The sequence below is a fragment of the Phyllopteryx taeniolatus genome, chromosome 1 (assembly GCF_024500385.1).
Source record: "Phyllopteryx taeniolatus isolate TA_2022b chromosome 1, UOR_Ptae_1.2, whole genome shotgun sequence".
Taxonomy (NCBI): domain Eukaryota; kingdom Metazoa; phylum Chordata; class Actinopteri; order Syngnathiformes; family Syngnathidae; genus Phyllopteryx; species Phyllopteryx taeniolatus.
In genome coordinates, this window is record NC_084502.1 from 14824167 (window position 1) to 14850364 (window position 26198).

The 26198-nt window shown below is 42.7% G+C and overlaps 1 protein-coding gene across 2 annotated transcripts in view; it reads left to right on the forward strand.

Annotated features, from left to right (window-relative positions):
* Nucleotides 1-3380: 3380 nt before the first annotated feature.
* Nucleotides 3381-26198, forward strand: part of kmt2d (lysine (K)-specific methyltransferase 2D) — a 44368-nt gene continuing 21550 nt past the window's right edge. Inside the window, exons 1-34 of one of the 2 annotated variants that reach the window (XM_061774505.1) lie at nt 3381-3526; nt 6033-6115; nt 6291-6402; nt 10880-11082; nt 11200-11309; nt 11417-11579; nt 12220-12391; nt 12513-12627; nt 12762-12940; nt 13017-13303; nt 15384-15512; nt 17642-17761; nt 17873-18618; nt 18694-18801; nt 18906-19019; nt 19121-19225; nt 19332-19513; nt 19760-19924; nt 20089-20198; nt 20611-20652; nt 20737-20922; nt 21018-21188; nt 21260-21382; nt 22237-22358; nt 22454-22589; nt 22686-22763; nt 22848-22925; nt 23011-23169; nt 23248-23317; nt 23474-23712; nt 23807-23880; nt 24089-24139; nt 24242-25852; nt 25931-26104. In XM_061774505.1, coding sequence (XP_061630489.1) covers nt 6067-6115; nt 6291-6402; nt 10880-11082; nt 11200-11309; nt 11417-11579; nt 12220-12391; nt 12513-12627; nt 12762-12940; nt 13017-13303; nt 15384-15512; nt 17642-17761; nt 17873-18618; nt 18694-18801; nt 18906-19019; nt 19121-19225; nt 19332-19513; nt 19760-19924; nt 20089-20198; nt 20611-20652; nt 20737-20922; nt 21018-21188; nt 21260-21382; nt 22237-22358; nt 22454-22589; nt 22686-22763; nt 22848-22925; nt 23011-23169; nt 23248-23317; nt 23474-23712; nt 23807-23880; nt 24089-24139; nt 24242-25852; nt 25931-26104 — 6483 coding nt within the window. In that variant the 5' untranslated portion in view covers nt 3381-3526; nt 6033-6066. The remainder of the gene's footprint in view (nt 3527-6032; nt 6116-6290; nt 6403-10879; nt 11083-11199; nt 11310-11416; nt 11580-12219; nt 12392-12512; nt 12628-12761; nt 12941-13016; nt 13304-15383; nt 15513-17641; nt 17762-17872; nt 18619-18693; nt 18802-18905; nt 19020-19120; nt 19226-19331; nt 19514-19759; nt 19925-20088; nt 20199-20610; nt 20653-20736; nt 20923-21017; nt 21189-21259; nt 21383-22236; nt 22359-22453; nt 22590-22685; nt 22764-22847; nt 22926-23010; nt 23170-23247; nt 23318-23473; nt 23713-23806; nt 23881-24088; nt 24140-24241; nt 25853-25930; nt 26105-26198) is intronic. The other variant, XM_061774512.1, reaches the window with a different exon arrangement.

Consider the following 26198-nt stretch of genomic DNA (forward strand, 5'->3'; position numbering starts at 1 on the left):
TACCTGTTGCCATTCAAACATAACCATTCATTCATCTTCTGTACCGCTTATCCTCACTGGGATCGCGCTTGTGCTATCCCAGCTATCTTTGGGTGAGAGGCGGGGTACACCTTCAAGTGGTCGCCAGCCAATCGCAGGGCACATAGAAACAAACAACCATTCGCACTCACATTCACACCTACGGGCAATTTAGAGTCTTCAACCAACCTACCATGCGTGTTTTTGGGATGTGGGAGGAAACCGGAGTAACCGGAGAAAACCCACGCAGGCACGGGGAGAACATGCAAACTCCACACAGGCGAGCCCGCATTTGAACCCAGGTCCTCAGAACTGTGAGGCTGACGTGCTAACCAGTCGTCCACCGTGCCGCCACATAATTATTAATATCAATTGTAGAGATCTTTTTAATATACTAATATATTTGCCTTAGCTCAATTAAGGTTGGGAAACACTTTTCTAGGGCACCTTGTATAATGTTTATTTCTTGCAACAACCACTCTTTCAACATTCTGCTCCTTTTTAGCAGAATTTATATAATAAATAAATAATAAATAACCGAATGGTACACTACATTGGCTGTACCTTTTCATTTAATGTTGAAAAATGACTTTTACCAAGTTCTTAAGATTCTGAAAAAACTCTTCTTTGGTAAACCCAATCTCATGCAGATAGATATTATATTATTAGTGACTGCCTTTACACAAAGAAATCACCCCCAAATGAGGAAACATTTAAGTGGAGCACATGCCAAACTAAAAACAATGAGCACAAAAATCAGTACAGTATGCAAAATGAAAGCACAACCAATATATGCCATCTATGAGCAAAGCTACGAAACAATTTAACCTCCAAATTGTGTCCACGTCATCCTGGTTCATGCTTTGTTGTAAACATCTGTGGAGGTATTCTAAGGGATTATCCTGGACATGCAGGAGGCAGATGGGCAAGAACGAATCGGAGGAATCGGGTGCCCTTAATACCAACCTCTATTTACAGCCATTGGCCAATCAGCCTGTCCTCTAACCAGTCTCGCCCCCCCTAAAAAAAAATCTAATCCAATTTTAGTAAAGCTGAATGGGGAGTTAACTAATCCTGTGCAGGGACCCAGTAACAACGTATTTTCCAAATGAAAACCTGCATACATTGTGCACTAATGTATGTAATGCACTGCTTTAATACTTGCATGACAGTACCACTTGGGTGATGACCTTAGAGGACCATTTTTACACCTTTGTTCAAGCTTGCATGATTCTTCATTTGAAGTGAGTGGCCAGATAGATTATTTTTACTATATTATGAAAGAATTATATTATTTATACTTTTTTTTTATTTTTGGTCCCTTAGGATCACACAAGAGGTCTCCACACAGGCAATAATAAAAAGTTGCGGGGTCAAAACTGCGGATCAGTCCCAGTGGTTAGTCGACACACAGCATGCAACCAAGACCCCTGTAATCCCTAATATTGCCTTTACAGCAATATTAATGATCAGTTTATGATCACAACCGTCCGCACCATGGGACTAATCAAATCATATAGGACAAGTTGACATGTTTATACCTAACTTAAAAATTAGGTTAGTCTCGCTCCTGGAATTTTAACAACCTCATGACTATGGCTTCCATACTTTGGAAAAATGTAAGGACCTCCAGTACCATCGAGTGTTAGTATCCTCCATGTTTCCGTGCCATGCCTGCCAACAAGCACACTCATGTGCAGTTCTGTGCAGGAAGTGATAAACAAAGCACAACAGCATTTTAATTTTAGACGCCTAAACATTGACACACTGAATACTCGTTTTCGCACCATTTGATGATTTTTAGAGCGCTGGTAAATTTGTTGTTTTTGGCGCAATCAGCGCGGCACGGTGGGCGACTGGTTTGAGCGTCTGCCTCACAGTTCTAAGGACCGCGGTTCAATCCCCGGCCCCGCCTGTGTGGAGTTGGCATGTTCTCCCCGTGCCTGCGTGGGTTTTCTCCGGGCACTCCAGTTTCCTCCCACATCCCAAAAACATGCATGGTAGGTTAAATGAAGACTCTGAATTGCCTGTAGGTGTGAATGTGAGTGTGAATGGTTGTTTGTTTATATGTGTCCTGCGATTGGCTGGCAACCACTTCAGGGTGTACCTCGCCTCCTGCCCGATGATAGCTGGGATGGGCTCCAGCACTCCCGTGAGGATAAGCGGCTCAGAAAATGGATGGATGGCGCAATGAGCAGTGCAGTTTGGTCAAACGTGTGTCTGTGTGTGTGTGTGGTGGGATTTAAGGCAGTCACTACTGAATATTTTTAGAATTGATGATTCTCTCGATCATTTCATCGATTCATCAGATACAAATGAATTTTGCATTCAAGTTAAGTTCATTGCAAAATACTTTTTTTCCACAATTACTGATTATTAATCGATTATTGTTATTGATTTGGTTTTGTTTAATGATTATACCGAATAATAACCCGAATAAGAGGCAGTTAAGCAATATCACACAAGAGGGAGTTCTGTTGTACGCGCCAACATTTTTGAAACTGAGAGTGAAGAGTTAATAGATGAGTGTACTTCAGGTTCAATTAGATGTCAATTACAGGTTATTCATCCTACAGCTGCAAATATTTTTTTCTTAATAGATTCAACTGACGTTTTCACAAATTGATTATGATTCAGGTTCAGGTCTGGTCTGTAACATTTCAGAAAATAGGGACAAATGTCGATCATTGTTTGCTAAAGTAAAAGCAGACATTTGCAAATGTCTTATTTTTATCAAACAAAAGCTAACCAGTCTGCTTTCACGAAGGTCTACAGAAATAAGACAATATTTACTGTTGAGAGAGTGACATGAGAGGACTTTGACAACGTCTCTAAACGATTAATCGATTATTAAAATACTTGCCCATTGATGATCGATTAGTTGTCGATTAATCGATAAATTGTGACATCTCAAGTGGTATTGACAATTACAGTATGTTGTTGAACAACGCATGACGCCAAATGATTGTTTGTTTTCACGATTCAGTGCAAAACTGCGAGCTGGCGAGGAGGATTCCATAACACCACCGTGGCTAGCTGTTAGCATTCAAGCTACATCCACTAGCCGGGTTGTGTAGCTGAAAGACGATGAGAAAACATTGAACAGGACTGTAGTAGTAGTAGGAGTCGTAGTACCACCAATAGTATCGGTGCCTCTTCATTCCCCTGGTGACTGAGTGCCTGCGGCCACCAAGCCGAAGCGGTGGTTATCTCGCAAACCCAGCGTTCTCCGCGGAGTTGTGTAAAGTGTACCACAGTAGTGAGCAGTGAGCTCGGCAGCCTTCCGCCTGGTTGTGTACACTTCCCCCACTCTCTCTCTCTCTCTCTCTCTCTCTTTCTTTCTCTCTCGCTCTCGCTCTCGCTCTCTCGCTCTCTCTCGCTCCAGCCGGCTAGCTGCAGCGTTAGTCCGGTACATAAAATGAAGCGAGCAGAAGCGTTACGGGAAGCTGCTGCCGTGTGGCTCTTTGGATTTTGCTGATGTATGAGGAGACGCTTTTGTTTTCGTAAGGTCAGTCGCGGTTAATTGTGACTTTTCTCAACTTCCCGTGCCAGGCATAAATAGAGACACACTAACCCTGACCTTAGACCGGGTAACGTTGGCTCCGCTATCGGTAGCTTTTAGCTGTTAGCCCGTAGCTGATGACACTGTCTACTTGCTGGAGAACTAGCTGTGTTACCTGGGCGCTAACTTCAGCTTGATTAATATTCTCTGGTGATGGTGTCCAGGGGCTTTAGGTCGAAGTTACCAGTTGTCATTTCCAGGAGAGAATGCAGTTATGCTTGCGACTGAGCGTAGTTTTCGCAGTTTTGTCTCTTCGGGACACTTAGCTGCTACGTCACCATCTCTAGTTGTTCGATTTTCCGTTTCGGTCCGTCGCCAGGGATAGGGAACAGGCTATTTGCTGGAATAATACGAAACCCTCAAATCGGTGTTTACATTGCGTAATGATTGATATGGCTGTTATCATCGAACTGTATTGTGTTGTCTTTGACATGGCAGGGAGATGTAGATGTTGTTTGCTATTATCGCCACAATTGGAAGCTTGCACGATCACCATGAAAGTTAATTTCTGATTACTTTCAGTGTCAAGCCAGCTAACCAGGACGCTGTTTTGCCATCGTTTACCACTTCAACGAGGCATTATCGAATACGTTTTCTAAAAACTATTCAGCTCATTAATTGACTAGATTCACTATGTGCTCTTGTTATCGTGGTGTTTCGACTGTCACATTTATTTCGAAGATGTCGCCTTTTAACGCTACGCTCATCCGCCAATTTTACTCCATTGTTCACGTTTTTATTTTCTTCCAAATAGCGTTTATTCAAATTGGCCAAGGTGTCTTTTTTCCGTCTGTTTTTAAAACCTGCCGCTGGAATGCGCATGATTGTGCTGTGTCTATACACGTGATATTCTTCTTGAAGCATTAATTCCATTCAGGGATGCTTGTATCTTCTATGCATGACAAACACGTGAAAGGCATTCAGCCCAGTTGTTCCTCCAACTGCCGAACGAAACGTATGTTTGTGTGTGTGGAAATGACAACACATGATGCATTTTAACTTCGAAACTGATATCCGTGTTTGTTTTGTAACTTACCAACTTGTGCATCGAAGTTGCAGCACACAACGTGATAGTTGTGCGTCTGCATCGGCGTGGCTGCATTGCGCACGTTCATTTGGTTTATTTTCTGACATTGGGAGATTAACATCATACGAGCCCACATTGGGGACGCTGCCATGTTATCATTACGCTGAAACGGAGCTGCGTGCAAAAAAAAAAAGTCTCTTTCCATCGACACTGGCGGGACGCAGAACGCGGGATCGCTGGGCTAACACGATCCACGCCGCGACTCTGTGTTATTTGTTGTTGTTGAAACAATGGCGAGGCCGTCGTATGATTTACTGTACTGTACTTGGTCGACGGCGTGAAGCTCCGAACGGAACTAAAATTTGAGCGACTGCGGTTCCGCACGTACTCATCAGCGCTGCAACAGGAAGTTTTCAACACGGAAGTTGTTTTCTTTGTGTATCCTCATATATGGTTGAGTTTGAAAAATATAATCACTGTACATTCGAAACGCCCCAATTAGTTGTTATGGTTTTTTTTTTGTTTTTTTTTTGTTTTGCCAACCAACCGGTTTGGAATATGCACTGCTGGGTGAATAAGCACTTTATGTGTATGAATTCCGGTGTGTCTCTGGTGTATCCGTTTACTGAAACTCGCACCAATTTGCTCAATTTACAAGCATGCGCAATTGCGTTATTGCTAATGTTAGGAAGTGACTGACTCCAGGGTACAAAACTGGATGCATTGTATGTTTAAATGCATGTAAGATGGGTAGTTACTTTTTTTTGAATGATCTGATTCTATGACCTGGATCATAACTTTGGAACGATCTGCTTGTGGAGCTGAGACGCAAAATCAGTGGCATCTTTTAAATCACTTTTCGAAACACATTCTTTTGGACTGGCGTTCACGTGGTTGCATCTTTCAGAATTTAATTGTTTTCTTGACACTTATTCATTTATTTTATGTTTACGATTCGCAGTATTCTTAATGTACCAAATGATTTCAGGTTTGTGAGTTTTAAAATGTAACTTCCACGTCAACCTTCCTTGTCTCAGTTGGGTTCCTGCATTGCCTTGGGCTTCACTATCGTTGTTGTTGTTGTATTTACATGATTATACCGTTAGTATATATATATATTTTTTATGTCTGTCTCTACTTGGCCAGTCAATGCACTTTGTAAAGGTGTTTTTAAAGATGCTATATGACAAGTTATCATTAATAATTGTCCATTTCATTTTTTATGTCAGGATTTGCATGTTCTCGATCGCTGTATGGGAAGCCATCTGTTTACAGTTTGCTTTTGTTGTTTCATTGTCTTGCTGTCACTGCAATAGACTTGTTGTAAAGGTAAAAGAGAAATGATTACAGGTTTTTAGCATACTTTGAAAATAGTATAGTAATAATGTTGCATTACTATGAACCATTTGTACTCTGACGCTATAGATCTCTCTCAAGGAGGTCAAAGTCAGCTTGGGGGATGGACGAGCAGAAATCAAACTGCGACGAAAGCGACTCTGAGCCAACAGGTAATCACTGAATGTCTTCTGCATCCAAACATCTTAGCATGTATGTGTTGAGTAAGTAAGAATTATTTAGAATCACAGTTATAATATCATGTGCTATCAGAACTATTGTAACTACCCCGTGCTTTGTATGTTTTAAAATAAATTGTTAACCATGCTTGTAATGTCTTTTTTTCAGCTGACGATAACGCTCCTGCAAAGCAACTTGTCTCCTCTGAAGGAGAGTCCCAAGCTCTTCCTGCTGCTGAGGGTGTGTCTGATCCCACTGCCACCTCTTCAAGTGCACCTATGTACGTACCTTTTTCACTTTTCCCATCAGAGCTCCTCACTGTTGACAGCATTAACTCATTCACTCCCAGCTGTTTCCAAAGCAGAGTTCCCCATATTACCAGGCAATATAGATAATTTTGATCTTTCAAGACCCAAAAAATGCCTTCTGTGACAATATAAGGCCCCATGCTAACAAACGAAAGATCAGACTTCTTTTACTTTGTAGCGTATTACGTTTATTAGTAATCAGCAGTAGAACATGGGTTGTTTCACCAAAAACACTGGTTTCTGACCAAAAAGCTGCAAAAATTAGCTTTTTGTAAAAAGTAATGTCAAGTAAAACAGTGACTTTGACGGTATTATTTTTTTGCTTTTGTGACCTGCCAAACTAGAAAACAAAAACATATTTACCAGTATATACAACTACAAAATACGCAGTGAACGATGCTGACTCACATACTGCACGGGAGGAGTTGAACATCAGTGGATTTTTTTTTTACTTGGTGTTCCTCATTAACTCCATGAACTACGTCATCTTTTCTCATGATTGTAACGCACACGTTTTATTACCTACCGTGACACCTATATACTATTTATAATGTGTGTGTGTGTGTGTGTGTATATATATACATATATCATACAATCAGTCACCTTTCGGCAAAATTCGCAGTTTGGACCTCAAAATAGGCCATTTACATGAATCGTATAGATTCACTGAGTTTTTGCTGGTTGGGTGGGGGGGGGGGGGGGGGGGGGGGGGGGTTACAGTCGCTGCCGTCGCTGACGTCATAAGCTGTTTCGTACTCCTTGAACGCAGCTAGATCCATTCCACACATTATCCACCCGCACACAGACGTAATTGGCGGACTAATATATGCGAGCGCATTGGTCTGAGGTTCCGCCTGTGGGCTCGAGACCTGCTTTCGATAAGTCACAGGAGTTGACGAAACCAGAAAAAACACTTCCACTGCTGTTGTTAAGAAGTAACGGTACTTTTACTATGTTACAATGATCTAAATGTCGCTCGCTACTTTTATTTATCAATTATTGCTCATTTATAATAATTATTTATTTATTGATACTATTTCGTGCGCGAGACTTGGACTTCCGCATTGGGCGCTGTTTGCGTCAATCGTTTTAGTCTAGTTCACCAATCAAATGAGACAAGAAGGTCACATTACCTCACACAACGTCTTCCATTGGGCTTCCCGTACATAGGTATTATCACTTGATAAGCCAACCCCGCTGATTGTTGTGCCTACATGGCGGCCCTATTGGGAAGGTCCTCGTTACCATGAAGGCAACGACGCGCTACTTGTGTTTACATTTATCCATCCATCCATTTTCTGAGCCGCTTCTCCTCACTAGGGTCGCGGACGTGCTGGAGCCTATCCCAGCTATCATCGGGCAGGAGGCGGGGTACACCCTGAACCGGTTGCCAGCCAATCGCAGGGCACATACAAACAAACAACCATTCACACTCACATACACACCTACGGGCAATTTAGAGTCTCCAATGCATGCATGTTTTTGGGATGTAGGAGGAAACCGGAGTGCCCGGAGAAAACCCACGCAGGCACGGGGAGAACATGCAAACTCCACACGGTCGGGGATTGAACCCCGCACCTCAGAACTGTGAGGCTGACGCTCTAACCAGTCGGCCGCCGTGTTTACATTTAGACAAACAAAAAAACAAAAACAGCTTTCATGTATTGTAGTATTTGTCTGGCCCTGTCTCCCCAAATGTGATAATTTCAGCTCACTTACAACTTGAGAAAACACCGTGCAGTAAATTGCAGATGTTTTTAATTTTTTTTAATTTTTAGTTTTGACTGTGCATACACACACACAGCAACATCAGAATTTGCCTATTCACATTTTGTAATTGTTTTTATTGATGGTCATGCTGTGGTTAAACATATCAGAAGTTACTCACTATTTACTCAGTACTTGATTAATTATTTTACTGTGTACTTTTTGAGTATTTGAGTGAGTATTTGCGAGCAACAGTATGGTTTCATGCCTAGAAAGAGTACCACAGATGCATTATTTGCCTTGAGGATGTTGATGGAAAAGTACAGAGAAGGTCAGAAGGAGCTACATTGTGTCTTTGTAGATCTAGAAAAAGCCTATGACAGAGTACCCAGAGAGGAACTGTGGTACTGCATGCGGAAGTCTGGAGTGGCAGAGAAGTATGTTCGAATAATACAGGACATGTACGAGGGCAGCAGAACAGCGGTGAGGTGTGCTGTCGGTGTGACAGAAGAATTTAAGGTGGACGTGGGACTGCATCAGGGATCAGCCCTGAGCCCCTTCCTTTTTGCAGTGGTGATGGATAGGCTGACAGATGAGGTTAGACTGGAATCCCCGTGGACCATGATGTTTGCAGATGACATCTGCAGTGAAAGCAGGGAGCAGCTGGAGGAACAGTTAGAAAGATGGAGGCATGCACTGGAAAGAAGAGGAATGAAGATTAGCCGAAGTAAAACAGAATATATGTGCATGAATGAGAGGGCCGGTGGGGGAAGAATGAGGCTACAGGGAGAGGAGATGGCAAAGGTAGAGGACTTTAAATACTTGGGGTCAACCGTCCAGAGCAATGGTGAGTGTGGTCAGGAAGTGAAGAAACGGGTCCAAGCAGGTTGGAACGGGTGGAGGAAGGTGTCAGGTGTGTTATGTGACAGAAGAGTCTCTGCTAGGATGAAGGGCAAAGTTTATAAAACAGTGGTGAGGCCAGCCATGATGTATGGATTAGAGACAGTGGCACTGAAGAGAAAACAGGAAGCAGAGCTGGAGGTGGCGGAAATGAAGATGTTGAGGTTCGCTCTCGGAGTGACCAGGTTGGATAAAATTAGAAATGAGCTCATCAGAGGGACGGCCAAGGTTCGATGCTTTGGAGACAAAGTTAGAGAGAGCAGACTTCAATGGTTTGGACACGTCCAGAGGAGAGAGAGTGAGTATATTGGTAGAAGGATGATGAGGATGGAGCTGTCAGGCAAGAGAGCTAGAGGAAGACCAAAGAGAAGGTTGATGGATGTCGTGAGGGAAGACATGATGGCAGTTGGTGTTCGAGAGGAGGATGCAGGAGATAGGCTCTCATGGAAAAGGATGACGCGCTGTGGCGACCCCTAACGGGACAAGCCGAAAGGAAAAGAAGACTGTGTACTTTTTACTTTCCTCATGTAATTTTTTTGGAGGGCTACTTTTTACTTGAGTCACATAATAGTCAAGTAACAGTCAGTACCCTTACTTGAGTACAATGTTTGGCTACTCTACCCATCTCTGGAGCAGACATCCTCTTTTGCTACTCTTACGTTTAAGCAACACTTTTGCTCATCAGATCAGTCAGTGTGGTATTTGTTGCACTGGTATCTTGTATTTTCACGTTGAGGTGCTGCGGGTCGTGGCCCTGGTTGTGGTCCCAGCAGAACCGCAAAGCACACGTAACATCGGCGACAAGAGGTGATCCGCTAGTACATCTTGTATTAATTGGGAAACGCGCCTACAATTATCTAATTAGTTTACTGATGTTAATGTTAAATGTATTAAGCGACGGAGCGATGTTGGGTATTATGTCACAACACAGAATGAACTAATGAACTTCAAATTCAGTAATGGCCAATAAAAACAGAAAAATATTGTACTTAATATTTTCCTGGAGGATGCATTTGGGATTAGCCTTTGAAGTTGGTAATAGTGAAGAATGAAATGAAACAGACAACAAGTTTAGTCAATTCTTTTCCAGAATGAGAGTGCTTAAAGAGGAGGATGCTATTCATGTGGCACAGCTTCAAGTCGGCAACAGGTGCAGGTAGAGATGGGCCTGGCTCAAGTTGGAGGCAAAAACAAAAAAAGCAAAGAAATGAGGCAAATTTAATTTAAACTTTAACTTAAATGTGTACATAAACAGGTACTTGAGCGGTGTAAATAAATGTTTTTCTGCGTGAAGAATTTTTTTTTATTTTGCCTTATTGTACTCTTCAGAGCCTTCCAGATAGCTTAATTTATGTTAAAATCAAAAAGAATTCTCTGCGGTGGCCCGGGGATCCCTCCAGTCCCCCCTTACAATGTTTTTTTTTTTTTGGTCATCTTTTTCATACCTTTGGTGTTTGCATGTCTTATATAGACACATACACTCTGTTTGAGTGTGGGATGCCTAAATTTGTCTGACTTAAAACGCGTTTGCATTTCTCGCCCTCATAATGGATGTGACAAGCCGAGATTCACCGCCTTATCTTTATCTTCTACTCAAAAGCTCTGCTGATCTCCGATCCAAAGGGATGCAATGCCGCCATCTACAGGGATCTGTTAGTCATTACAGTGGTTTACAAACCCGAATCTCACAGCCAAGCTGGGCGAGACCCTGTTCCAAAAAAATATACTTGACGAATATATTTGTTGGTGGCGTTAAATGGTTGGATTTTATGTTGACGAATATAACCGTCCACTGCAGTGATTGATTTAAACACTGAGTCTTTGTGCATGTGTTTTGAATAGAGAGAGCGTGAAGGCTTGTGCTCTTTGCAACTGTGTGGAACGCAGCCTTCATGGACAACGGGAACTCAGACACTTGGGGTCGACTTCAGAACCGGCAAACCTCCAGCCTTCAGCTTCTCCTCTGCCACAGCCTGGAAATGATGAGTTGTCTTCCATTGGCTTTTTGGACACCCCCTGTCTGGCGTCGCTCTTTGATGACTCAGGTTAATTCCCACACAACAATTATGTAAAATCTTGATCTGTCACAAAATACAGGCAATTGATGTGACTAAAAATTTGCCTGAAGATTTGATGACCGAATTATGCCATTTGAAATGCAGGCGGTTTTTGGGTTCATCACTGGTGTGCGGTGTGGTCAGAAGGAGTGAAACAAATGGATGAAGGCGGGTTGGAGAACGTGGATAAGGCTGTTATCTCAGGGACACAGCGGGTCAGTGATCAGTCTACTGTATAACATGGATTAGATGTTGTTGGGAATAACAAATTTTCCTTGATGGAGTGTCACACACATTGATATCTGTTATTGGTTTGTTACAGCTTTGTGAATACTGCAAAAGGCTTGGTGCAACTATTCGGTGCCATGCTGAGGGCTGTTCAGTTTTTTACCACTTCCCCTGTGCGGCAGCGAGTGGCTCCTTCCAATCCATGAAGCAGTTGGCCCTTCTCTGTCCACACCACATAGACAAAGCAGAAGAGTTAGGTAAGACCACCAAACACATCTTTTCATGATTGCTAACACAATTACATCATGCATTTTCCTACAAATAATTACAAAACGTGTTCAACTGTAGGACAAGTTCCTCATCTCATCAGTTATTTCTGATAAAAATTCTAGATTGTATTTCCCGTTAAACTGCTGCTATTATCTCTCTTACAGTATTCCAGATCATTTGCTTAAAATATATATATATATATATATATATATATATATATATATATATAAGAAAATGGACACTAAAAGCACACTGTTCAATTTCTTATCATAGCCATTTAACAGAGGGTACATGTTTGCAATTTTGCTTTGGTGGTTTTTGACTAGTATTTGGGGAAAAAGCAGCCATCTGAATTTATTAAATGACTGCACAGCCAAAAAAATGCATCTCCAAAGTGTGATAATTATGATTGTTAAGCATATTGCCTCACTTTCCTGTGAAAAAATACATACTTCGCCTAACGTGTTCAGATATGAGAGAATCAAAAATTCGGGGTTCAAATGCATTGTTTTAGTATTGACCTGAGGACCACTGCCTAGCAGTGACATTGTTTTAGCTGCTAGCATTTGCAGCATGATCTGCAAAATGAACCAAACCCAACATGATTCTATTTTTTGACTTTCACAGCAGGGGAAGAGTCTTGGTGTGCAGTGTGTGACTCAGCAGGGGAACTCACAGACTTGCTGTTCTGTACGGGTTGTGGCCTACATTATCACGCAGCCTGTTTAGAGATTGGGGCCACGCCCATCCAGCGGGCAGGATGGCAATGCCCAGAGTGTAAAGTGTGCCAGACTTGCAGGTGAGTACAATAAAATTGCATGATTTGCTTAATAGGCTGTGGTGACATTTCTGTGTCTGATTCTGATTCTTTTTGTAAATACTGCCATCTCGCTCATTTACCTTATGTTGCAATTCCCCAGACAACCAGGTGAAGACTCCAAAATGTTAGTATGTGATGCCTGTGATAAGGGCTACCACACCTTCTGTCTGCAGCCAGCCATGGATTCTCTCCCCACAGATCCATGGAAATGCAGAGTAAGTCATATTCGTCATCTTTTAAAAGTGGACCCTTCCTGGAATGTGGCACTTTCTTGACAAAGCATTCTCCAGTCAAGTTCATATGCTTTTTTCATCAATTGATTTACTCTCTGTTATGTGAATTTTCCCAGAGGTGTCGCGTATGTATGGAGTGTGGCATTCGTGGACTCGTGTTGCCAGGCTCGGCTCAGTGGTTTGAAAACTACGCTGTGTGCGAGGCCTGTCAGCGTGTGCGCAGCTCCATGTGTGGCGTATGTGGCAAAGCTGCACACCCATCTGTGGCTCTTCAATGCTGCACCATGTGCCACAGGTTAGTCTGTTCATCTAAGGGTTTCAGTCATATGTGGCCTCATTGTAAAATATTCTATGATCTTTTCTTGTCTCAGGTGGGTGCACAGAGAGTGCGAGCTCCCAGAAGTCAACAGCATTTGCCTGCTTTGTAAGGAGGATCGACATCAGCAGGAGCGTCTCACCGAAGCATACACAGCAGAGACATCAACCTCAGAGGTAGCGGATGAAACTGAAGAGCAGATACAGTTGGTGGAGATGACAATCCAAACGGAGGCTGACATGATGACGGAAGAGCAGACAAATGTTATACAAGGCCAGGGAAGCACATCAGAGATGGGGTCAGCGGACGCCACAGCTGAAGAAGTGACACCCATGGACCTAGGTTAGTCAATCTCCATCACAACCAGTGTTGTCACAATGCCAACATTTGGACATCAATACTTTACCTGTAGAAAGTACCTGGATACTGAAATGATACAAAGGCAAAAACCTAAAACAACAGTAAAAGCAGTGGAATCATAAATGGCAAAACAGGGAATTTCAAAATCTTTGTGTTTCAAAATATTAAGTAGTGGAGGATATTAAATCAAGTTAACATATATTTGTATATACACCCCCACATCACCAGAAAGTATTCGCACCCCTTCACATTTTCCACATTTTGCTGTTCCAGACTTACTCTAAAACTGATTTGAGTATAGTTTTCTTTAAAAAAAAAAAAAAAAAAAAAACGGCTCCATAAAATATCCCATAATAACGAAGTAAAAACATATTTTCAGACATTTGTGTAAATTTTATAAAACATGTAAACATAAGTATTCACACCCTTTGCTATGGCGCTCAAACTTTAGCTCAGGTGCATCTGATTTCCACTGATCATCCTTGAGATGCTTCTACAACTTGAATGGAGTCCACCTGTGGTAAATTCAGTTGATTGAACATCATTTGAAATGGCACACACCTGTCTAAATAAGGTCCCATAGTTGACAATGCATATCAGAGCAGAAACAAGGCAATGAAGTGTAAGGAATTGTCTGCAGACCTCTGAGACCGGATTGTGTCTAGGCACAAACCTGGAGAAGGATAAAAAAGAATTTCAGCAGCATTGAAGTTCTTGAAAAGCACTGTGGGCTCAATTATTCGGAAATGGAAGATCCTAGATCTGGCTGTCCAACCAAGCTGAGGAACTTGGGAAGGGCCTTGGTTAGAGAAGTGAACAAGAACCCTATGGTCACTAAGGCGGAGCTCTTGTGTTCCCTTGCAGAGATAGGAGAACCATTCAGAAGGTCAACCATTGCTAACACACTCCACCAATCAGGCCTTTATGGTAGAGAAGCCAGACGGAAGCCTCTTCTCACTGAAAGGCACATGGCAGCCCGCTTGAAGTTTGCCAAAAGGCACCAAGGATTCTCAGACCTGCAGAAACAAAATTCTCTGGTCTGATGAAACCAAAATCTAACTTTTTGGCGTGAATTTTAAGCGTCATATCTGGAGAAGAAGAGGCACTGTTCATCACCTGGCAAACACCATCCATACTGTGAAGCATGGTGGTGGCAGCATCACACTGTGGAGTTGTTTTTCTGCTGCAGGAACTGGGCGACTAGTCTGCATAGAGGGTAAGATGACTGCTGCCAAATATAGAGAAATTTTTTGAGAACTTACCCAGAGTGCTCTGGAACTCAGACTAGGGCTTCGATTTACCTTCCAACACGACAATGACCCAAAGCACACAGCCAAGATACAAAGGAGTGGCTTCAGAAGCAGCCTGTGAATGTCCTCGAGTGGCCCAGCCAGAGCCCGAACTTGAATCCAATCGAACATCTCTGGAAAGACCTAAAAATTTCTGTCCATCGACGCTGCCCATCCAACCTGACTGACCTTGAGAGGATCTGTAGAGAAGAATGGGAGAAAATGCAAAACAGGTGTGCCAAGGTCAGAGAGCATATCCAAGAAGACTCGAGGCTGTGATTGCTGCCAAAGGTGCTTCAGCGAAGGGTGTGAATACTTGTTTACATTTTCCATAAATTTGCAAAACTGTATGAAAATGTTTTTACTTCGTCATTATGGGATATTTTATGTAATTTTTTTAAAAAGAAAACTATACTCAAATCAGCTTTAGAGTAAGTCTGTAACAGCAAAATGTAGAAAAAGTGAAGGGGTGTGAATACTTTCTGGTGGGACTGTATATTCGATCTTTCTACATTAAACAAAAAAATGACATTATTCTCGCAGCTGCTGAGATTTATAGCCTAAATGTTAACATACATGTTCGCAAAACATACACTTGTAAAAACTAGAGCTCCTGTCTCTTTTTAAAAAAAAATCTGATTTTATTGTTTGGACAGTTCATCAAAAAATAAAAACTGCTCAATAGAGCACAGAGGTGTACGTAGAAAAGGTGCGTCATTTGTGTAAAGTCTAACTGTATTGCGGTCTCAGTATGCCATGAATATTTTGTGCAGCTCTCCTCATCGGACGCTTCGTTCCGCAGAGATTCTCGTCTCAGGGTAGCCGGCAGCATGATGTGCATGATATACGACAGTGGCTACTGTACAACTGCGCATGTGCACTAAGTCAAAATGGCAGCAGAAGTAAGCAAAGCAGGTGGCCGGATGACTTCGCTTCATTGCACCTCCTTTCAGAATAAAATACATGATTTCATTCGTTTTCATTCAAATGTGAAAATTCTGATTCAGGATTCGTATTTTTCATTGGAATTTGAGAATTAATTTGATCAGCGAATGCGTTTTTCCTAGCACTATTGTTTAACGTGTGTGTTTGCACACATTTTACATGTAAATGTGGAAGCTGTATTGCAGTAATGGATATGACTGTGTACTAACCTCACTAAAGGCAAGGCATTGCAATTGCATAAATTAATATTAATGCAGAGAGATGCTGTTGTCTCTCTGGTAATGTGCTGTGTGTGACAACTTAGCTTGGCATGGTTCTATTTATGCCCCATGATTGGTTCAGTGCATTATTATTGGATATTCATATTTATTAATTGCCTCATCAAATGCAACCAGTCAGGAACAAGATTACTTACCACGAAATAATTCACACTTGTTTGACTTCTATTTGTGGGAAACTTTTTGAAATGTGTCACTTGCTAACCTGTCGCTCTTTAACTTTGTGATATAATTCGGGACGCCGGTCAGCAAGGTGGTTTAGCCGTTTCGGAAGTTTTCCCATGTGCTCTAGTCCGAGTAGCTTTACAGCATGCCTCGTAGACAGGCTTTGCCATGTCTGTCGCGTTGAACTGTCTGTGAATCATGTAGGCAAAATAATTCCAGAAAGCCCTGCGTACCTCATTTCTTTGCGAGAAGTGCGAGGTCCATGAAAGTTTTTATCCATTTCTTGTCTCTGTATTTTATTTCTCCATCTTGCACACATGCTGAAAAAGGCACCGCCCACTTTAGACACACCAATGGACTGTTATGTCTCTGCATTTATTTTTTTTAGCACCGGTAGTTAAAAAATGTGGTATTGTATTGTTTTCTGCATTTGGCTGCTGACCAGTTCTGGGTGTAGCCAGCCTTTTCCCCAAAGTCAGCTGGAATAGGCTCCAGCACACCCATGACTAGTGAGGCTAAACTGTTTTGAATATGGATGGATGGATAGGTTGCATAGTTTTTGACAGTGAGGTACCACAGTACTTTTTAGTACCGGTACGGAGTGCAACCCTAATCACAACATGAGAGAGAAATGAGTCACAGCAGTAGAAGTGGTCTGGGTATATATAAATAAACATCTGTGTGACAACATGCAAGTTAAACCACATCTCCCTAGGGTTTACACGATCAGGATTTTTAGGGCTAATCACTGATCAGCGAGTTTAAAAAAAAAAAAAAAAAAAAAAAAAAAGATCACTGATCTGATCAAAAGATGGAGCAATATGTCTATTTAAATGACTTTTTCATTTACTGTATATGCTTGTGTACTGTATACTGAGTATCTTCAAAAATATTCTCTAGCATTTTAGACAAAAGGTAAAACATCAATGACCTCTAGGGGGCATTCAAGGTTTGGGCATTGACATAAGTGTAAAGTTCAGTCAGGTCAAACCATTATTACTTGAAACTGAAATAATGGGTGCGAACTTATTGTAGTTAAATTACTTTAATGTAGTTAAATTACTTTGCATTAATAAATACTGTTAATGACATGCCAACTCTAACCTTCTCACTGTCCCGGCCGGGTATATGGACGGGTGTTGTCTAGCGTTGTTTGCATCATCGTCTGTTTGGTTGTTGCCTTTTCCTTTTCCATGCTGCATTGCTTGAATGCGCCATACTCCTCCTTGTGTAGATTCTTCAGGTGCCTGATCAAATTTGTTGTATTTAAGCATTTAGATGACGTTTCCCCACGAGGTATTTCAGTTTTGCACAGATTGCAAATGGCTTTTGTGTTGTCTGTCTCAGACAACGCAAAAAAGTCGTACACAGTCGACATGTTTTTTCACCGCCAAGATAAAAAAAAATACTTTATTGGTCATCAGGTGTTTACAGTACAAAACGTGACAAGGCTAAAAATAAACTAGCATTTGGATTCAAACATACACGACAGCACCGAGGAGCAATGTCTTTTACAGAGCGTCATTGATCGGCCCGGCGAATTGTGACATTAAAGCTGATCACCCGATCTGTATAAAATGCTAGGCAGCGGCCGATACCGATCAAGCCGATCAGATCGGTGTAAAGTCTAGTTCTCTCAATAGGTACGGAAGCTACCATTGTTGAGACAGCAGATGTAGGTGACAGATTCTCGAGGGAGGAGCTGAAGATACAAAAAGAAGGCTGTACTTCAGAGGGATCTACCAGACCATTTGAGTCTCCAGGTAGGACGACCAACTGTTGACCTACATATTTCTACATGGACACAAAGTGTGCTGTAACTAATGAAAGATTTGTAAGTGATTAAAGAAATAACACTCATTCCTTAATCCTAGCTGAAGAATGCTCGACCAAACAGGGTGCCCCTTGTTTACCTGCTGATGACAGGAGAGCAGAAGAGGCAGTCAACCAAGTGATCCGAGCTGAGTCGCAAGATTCTACTGCTGAGAGGCTGTCTCAAAATCCTAAAGTAGAAGCAACACTGGAGGGCCCTGAACATATGGAGGTGGAGAAGCAGGAGACGCCTCCTCCTGTCGACCGGCTTGAATCAGCAGTGTTTGTAAAGGCTGATTCTGGTGGTATCCAAAGTGCAGAATCATTCAGTAAGAGCCTGTCAAAGTTGCTGCCCTCGCTAGCATCTGTAGAGAAAGGGGAGCATGTACCCCTCTCTGATGAGCAGGATACGAGTCCATGCCAGGCACATTATCATCTTTTACCACCAGACACACAAGATGAAGCCTCTGCTGTCAACATGGAGGAGAGGCTACTACCTCACTCTGAAGAGGAGGATGAAGAGGATGATGATGAGCTAATGAGAAGAGAAGGACACAATATGGACATAAAGGAGGAACCACAGGAGCACGACGTTAAACCGGATTTGCTGTTGGAAGAGCTTTCCAATATGAGCCACGAAGACGAGAGTAGCAGTGGCTTCCTGGGCTCTCCTGGAGAAGTGGATCCTCACCTCTCCATGGAGCTTGGCCGCTCTGAAACGGATGACTCACTGCCATTCGAACCACTCGGTAGTCACACAGAAAAGGTCAAGCGCAGGGGATCCCCTGGCCGCTCAAGGGTCAAACAGGTCAGTGGTCATTCTTAAAACACCTTTTGTTTAAGTTGACAATGCGATAAACCTGACTTACTGTACTTTTATCAGGGTCGAAGTAATAGTTTCCCTGGGAAGCGTAGACCACGAGGAGGAGGGAGAGGACGTGGTGGTAGGTCTCGCCTCAAAGCCATGGCCTCTTGCATTGATGCCTTCTTGGTGAGATGAATTTTGCATACACCCAAGACATTTGGTTAATAGCAACCAATAAAGAATAAAACTCACTTTTATTTCTGCTTTGTTTACTTTTTGTTTGTCCGCAGCTAAGCATGACTACAGACTCTGGAATAAGTAAGGAGGACGACGATGAGGAAGATGACACCATGCAGAACACAGTGGTTCTTTTTTCAAACACTGATAAATTTGTTTTGCTCCAGGTATAGCACGTTGATTTAAATGCAGTAATTTATATTTTCTAATATGTGTCACTGTTAAATGCATCTGTTTTTTCTTTCTCCCATTCTGTTCCGTGTTTCAGGATATGTGCGTTGTATGTGGCAGCTTTGGAAAGGGTGCAGAGGGGCAGTTATTGGCTTGTGCTCAGTGTGCTCAATGTTACCATCCTTACTGTGTGAACAGCAAAGTAAGTACAATGTTACCCTTTTAATATACTTTTTTTTTTTTTTTCCATCGTTATAAACCAAAATCCTTTATAATAAGAGCTAGACTAAACTTGATATTTTCTGTAGATTACAAAGACGATGCTGCGAAAGGGCTGGCGCTGTTTGGAATGTATTGTGTGTGAAGTATGTGGAAAGGCTTCGGACCCTTCCCGTCTGCTGCTGTGTGATGACTGTGATGTTAGCTACCACACGTATTGCTTGGACCCGCCCCTGCACACAGTGCCCAAGGGAGGTTGGAAATGCAAATGGTAAAGGAAAAAAAAAATATTTGAAAGCTTTGTTCATCCTTGCATCTTTGAATGGGGTCAAATGGAAATTAATTCCTGGATATTTGCATATTATGTAAAACAGACCTTGCGTTAGTTATTCAGAGGCCCAACTCTCATTTTACTGGCAAGCAACTGTTACCCACTCACATTGGCATACATTGTCTTTTTTTTAAAATCTTTTATATAGGTTGATAATTTGGTAATGTCTGCTTCTCTACTTTGAAGGTGTGTGTGCTGTGTACAATGCGGTTCCAACTCGCCAGGTTTCCACTGCGAGTGGCAGAATAACTACACTCACTGTGGCCCCTGTGCCAGCCTTGTCACCTGTCCAGTATGCAGAGAGAACTTCATGGAGGAGGAGCTACTCCTACAGTGTCAACACTGCGATCGGTGGGTTCATGAGAACTACATACATGAAAAAAATCAAATGAAATATTTATTAGACAGGAGCTAATGATGTTTTTGAGGGAATATATGTTATATGTCATGAATTACTGTGGTGTTTAATTTATTCTGAATGTCATATCGCTATTCATTTCTGTGTGCCTGAGAAGATGGGTGCATGCTGTCTGTGAGAGTTTATACACTGAGGATGAAGTGGAGCAAGCATCTGATGAGGGCTTTGCATGTACATCATGCAGCCCGTATGTTCCCAAACCTGTCGGTGAGTTACGACCATAAATAAATGCCAAACAATTAATGGAATTTTACTGTATGAAATTATAAAGCCCAATTCCAATAAAGTTTGTACATTGTGTGAAATGTAAATAAAAACTGAATGCAATGATTAACATATTCTTGTGAACCTTTATTCAGTTGAATACAGTACAAAGACAGGATATTTGTTTAAACTGATAAACTTTTTGGGGGGAAATATTCACTTATTTTGGATTTGATCCCTGCAACACATTTGAACATAAAATAGTCTTTATAGTGTATTCAATTGAATATAGGTTGAAAAGGATTTGCAAATCATTGTTTTTTTACGTTTGACCTAATGTGCCAGCTTCATTGGAATAGGGGTTTGTAATACATGATTTTAATTATTATTTTTTATATACCCGTTTCTTCACTAGTTGAGTCGGCCATTATGGCTTCAATAAGGATCAAAGAGCCAGGTTAGTGACATTTTGGGCATTTTTCAGTGTTTTCTATGCTCAATTTGTCTTTTTAAATTCACCTTTACCTCATGAACTTTACAGAACCACAGTTCTACCGGTTAGAGGGTGTATGGCTGACTGAATCGGGAATGTCCCTGCTGCGGTCTATCTCCATGTCTCCCTTGCTTAAGAGACGACAGCGACGCTCTCGCCTTGGTACCTTGTGTTGTGAAGGAGGCCCTGATGGAATGGATGTGAGGGAGGAGGGGGAAGGAGAAGAGGGAAAAGGTTGGCACATTTTCTGCCTATCTATTGGCTTCTGAGCAGCGATATTTGTGTTGTAAATGCGCTGCTGTTTTCAAACTTAATTTTATCCTATTTAGTCTGCGGGGAGTCTATGGACTGCGATGCTAAGATTGAGAACCCTGGAAGCCCTGACAGAGAAGGTGGTGTTGATGGAGGCACAGATGGCATGGCTGAATGTGATGTTCTCAAAGGGGTAGCAGACGATGCGGAAGATGGTAAAAAACGAAAACGGAAACCCTACAGGCCTGGTGAGCTTGCATTATTCGAAAATCATATTTTGCAAGTAATTTGTGGATAATGTATGAATTCATTGCATTAGGAATTGGAGGATTCATGGTGCGACAAAGGAAGTGTCATACACGGTTGAAGAAAGAGTTTTTTGCCCAGCTGGCTGGAGAGACTACTTTAGATGGGCAGCCAATAGAGAGAACCATCGAAGAGGGTCAGTAACAAGAATGGATGACCATTTTTATTGAAAGAAGACATATGCCTTAAAATGCCAGTTCCTGCCTGTCTTAATAACATTTCTGTGACATGCTTTTGTCAAAATTCCCTAAAGATTAAGTATCTCCCTCTCTAGCCTCTCGTCTCTTGGCCGGTTTTGAGCGGGCGGTTCTGTCTCATAAAAATGAGCGACCGCTTTCCACCTGCCCTTTTGTTTTTTTTGTTTGTTTTTTTTTTGCCTTATTGTACTCTTTCGAGTCTTCCAGATTGCTTAATTTATGTTAAAATCAAAAAAATTCTCTGCAGGGGCTCGGGGGATCCCCCCAGGACCCCTCTAAAATGTTTTTTTTTGGGCCACCTTTTTCATTCCTTTGGTGTTTGCATGTCTGAAAGCAGTTTTCCATAATAGTTCCACTTTAACATTTCATGTTTAAAATAAAAATCCATGACTAGCCACTAACCATTCATCATGGGACACTGCAGTTCATTATCCATCTAGTAGTGCTATTATCGCATTTACCAGCGTTGCAGCTTGAAATTGTACAAAAGACGACATCGTATTATACAGCAAGCAAAGACAAGTGATGGCATGTCCATTAGAATTTTTTAAATGTTATGTATCTGAGCGGTATGGTGGATGACTAGTTAGCATGTCCACCTCACAGTTCTGAGGTCGTCACTGTGTTTGCGTGGGTTTTCTCCGGTAATCAGGTTTCCTCCTACAAGCCAAAAAGGTAGGCTCTGGCACACCCCTAACCATAGTGAGAATAAGCAATACAGAGAATGGATGTATCTGAGCATCATTCTACTACTATGTTTTTATTTTGTGAATATTTTAATTGTTGTGCGTAGGACCCCATCCTGACACAGATAACATCATGGATCCTAAACCATTGGAGGGCGAGGAGCAGGCCAAGAAACGTCGAGGAAGAAAGAAGAGCAAACTTGAGGACATGTTTCCACCGTATCTCCAGGTTTGTTTGTCTGTCTCTGTATAGCTGAATTAAACATTTGTGGGACAATAGACTACTATAACATTCTTATATGCTACACTTGTTTTTTAATGCAGGAGGCTTTTTTTGGAAAGACACTTATAGATTTGAGTAAGAAGGCTGTAATGACAACCCCTGGGCAGAGGCCAGCTGTATGCCTTCTTCAACCCTCATTACCAGCACCACCGGTGTTCAAAACTCCATCCCCAGAAAGTAAGAAAAACTACTTAAACTTTGACGCGTACCGTAACTACAAACAAGTTGACTGTTTGCTAAGCATTCATGTGTAACTTTTATACTCCTCACTAGCTGAGGCCAAGGATCGTATGGTGCATCATCTCAAGCAAGAGAGGGGCGAGGCCCCGCAGGCTCAGGGAGAAGGTGCAGGTTAGTTACTAGAGACTTCCAAAAATGAATTGCTTTGGTGTGAAGGTAATTTTATTAACATTAACATGCAAATTTATATTTCAGAAGTCTGTGCACCATCCTCAACACTGAAGGACCTGGGGTCAACCGATCCTCATGACTTTGATGGAGAAAAAAGTGAAGGTAACGCTTGCAGATGACACCTTGGACTTAACTGTGCACAAAAGCAAATGTTTCAGAGGTGTTGATGTTTTTCCTTGCATATCAGGTCTTCCACAAGGAGTAGAGAATCAGGATTCTGAGCAGTTTTTCAGGAAGGTTCTGGGAGTGTCAGAAGGCTCCACCTTGGAGGGTATGAAGCCCATCTCAGAGGGCAATAAGGGAGAACTCAATTGTAGTGCTCTGCCACAAAGAGCTATCCTCTCAGGTGTGTAGAATATGATGCCTCCCATAGAGTAAGTGAAGTTCGATGTGAGGTTGAAGTTGAGATATGCATCTTTTGTAGGGTCTCTACCTTCAGCTGGAGTTATGGATGCTTTCCCTGCCCTCTCTCAGTCGTCATTCTTTGACATGCGGTAGGAAGTGCTACATTTCTTATTTAGCATGGCATAGCTCAATTCTGCCACTGACAATGCATGTAATTTGTCTTTGTATGTTATTTTTTTATTATGAGAATGGATTGCTTCAGACGATGAAATGTGTAAGCCTTTAGTCTCTTAAACTGTGTTCAGGGACAAAGGAGGGCTTTTCAGTCCAAATGGTGGCGAGGAGAGTCCCTGGGCTACTCCCTCCACCCCAGCGACTCCTTCATCCCCACCAACCCCCACTGAGGCAGAAGGTGATGGACTGTCCTACAATCAGCGCAGTCTCCAGCGATGGGAGAAAGATGAGGAGCTGGGAGAGTTATCAACCATTTCGCCCGTGCTTTACGCCAATAGCAACTTTCCCACTCTCAAGCAGGACTACCCAGGTGTGTGTGGAAGTCTATTATCATTTGATGAACATTGTTCAATTGTTGTTTTGTTACATGTTAGACATAAGTTGCAAATCTTGCCCTTTCCCAGACTGGGCGAACCGCTGTAAGCAAATCATGAAGATCTGGAGAAAAGTGTCAGCAGCTGACAAGGTTCCTTATCTGGTAGGTCCTCATTTTTATCAACAGGAAAAAGACATTTATATTGTATTGGATTTTTTATAGTGATTGTTGTAGCCAGAGCAATTGGAGCAAAATGTATTCCTTTTTTCCTTCCCGGTTTATTGTTGAGTGGATAAAAAGACTGACAGATATTTGTAACAGCCAATTAATTGCGTTTAATTTTCTGTAACATATATTTTTATTTCAATAGCAAAAGGCCAAAGACAACCGAGCAGCTCAGAGGATCAACAAGGCACAGAAGGTGAGTTAAAACTTCTATTAGTGATGGCAAGTGAAAGTTGCAAAAAAAAAAGTACGGTAATTGTAATATTTTCTCAGTCATTTCTCCTTTTTAATCTCATAGCAGGCAGAGAGTCAGGTGTGCAGGCCAGTTAAGATGGAGCCAGTGCGTGTTAAAGGGGAAAGACCGAGTTTACACATCCAGATTCCCCCGCCTTCCAGATCTACGTCCATCTCGTCTCACCCAAGCTCGGCAGAAAGCCCGTTTCCTTTCCCCCCAGATTCAGGATCTTCCTCTGTCTTTTTCTCAGATGGTATTGCAAAGACCCCAGGATCAGCTGAAATCCGTACCGATCCTTTTGCCAAGATCCCCCCTCAGTCACCCCGTTCTCACTCACACCCACCAACGCCTCTATCCTATGCTGGGGCTAGCCCCATACAGGCTTCCTCCTCAGGTTATTCTGCTTCCGGCCCACAGGGTCCTCCTCAGGGACGGCCAGCTAGTCTTGGCCCCTTTGACACACAACCAGGGACTTCAGTAGCCTCCCGACGGGCTCAGCAGGTTGACCCCTATTTCAGATCACAGTTACAGCATCAACAGGGTCATTTATCACAATCTCAGCAAGGCTCTCAAGAGTCCCTTACACCTCTACAAAGTCCTCATTCAAGAAGCGCTGGAATAGGGATTGAGTCACCCATTTTCTCGCCACCCCATAACACACACTACGGAGACCCTCAAAGAACTCTACAGACAGAATACGGTTCATCCCCAGTACCCTCAGTTACATCCTCACCTGCCAGCCAGTATAGGGGTGATATGAGTGCACCTTCTCCTCGCTCCACTCCTGTCGGAAGACCTGATCTTGCCACTGGCTCCCCTGCTGGGATGCTTGAGTCTGGGGATGGGTTATTTAAAGCACCTATGACACCACGAATGCACCAAGGGGACGGTGGAGTGCTTCATCCTGGAGCCTCCCCAAGCCACCCCTCTGAAGGATACAGACAGTCTCCCTCACACCCTTTCTCTGACCACCACATTCAGTCTCCACTAACTCCCAAGTTGCAGTCTGGTGATGGTTGTTCTCTTGGACCCCAGAGACACCCTGTAATTCAACAGGATTTGTGCTTGAGAGTTCCCTCCAGCCCGCAATCCCAGGGCAGTTGTCAGTCTCCCCTCACTCCTGGAGGGCTCTCCAATGATGCCTACTCTGCACAGTCTCCTGTAACCCCACGTTTCCAGTCCCCAGATCACTGTTCTCAGCCTTCTTCAAGGCCACAATCTAGAGACCCTTTCATGACTATCCACAAACCACCTCGCCCCACATCTGCTGCATCAGATGGAACTACAAGTTTCAAAAGCTCACCTAATTCAAATCAATCACCTCAGTTGCATTCCAACAGTAGTCCCATCAGGGATCCTCTTTCTTGCAAACCCTTAGCACCCCCGCCTTCATTCAGCCCTAGCACAGGAACAATTCAGATATCCCAACAGCAGGCACCAGGTCAGCCACAGCCACCGCTGCCCCAGCCCCAAACACAGCAGACTACTGTTGCAGACAGCTACAGCTCTCGACTGATACCTCCTTCTGGATCCCAAGAACTGGCAGCTGTCCGCCCTCAAGATGAACCTCATCCCCCATCCTTGCCGGGCACTCAAGAAATGCCTGATGTGTCAGCAGTGCAAGACCCTGCACTAGTGGGCCTGAGTCCCTCTGAGCTGGAGAAGCACAGACAGGTATTAAAATATAGCACAAATAATAAGCTTTTATAAATATATTTTAGTTTTGGTTTTTAATCCATGTCTTGTTTTTAGCGTCAGAGACTGAGGGAATTTCTAATAAGACAACAAATGCAACGGAACACTATGAGACAAGAAAAGGAGGCAGCTGCAGCCGCTGTGGGAAACCCATCTCCTGGATGGCCAGGAGGAGAGATGGGTGCATTTCAACAAGACAAGATACACAGAGCACCACCACCTTATCCACAGGTACAGAGAACCCCCTTTTTTGTGGAGGATAGGGACCCTCCTAAAATGTTTAGAATTGCTTATCGATGCCACAAGATGGCAGCAGAGCACGTTT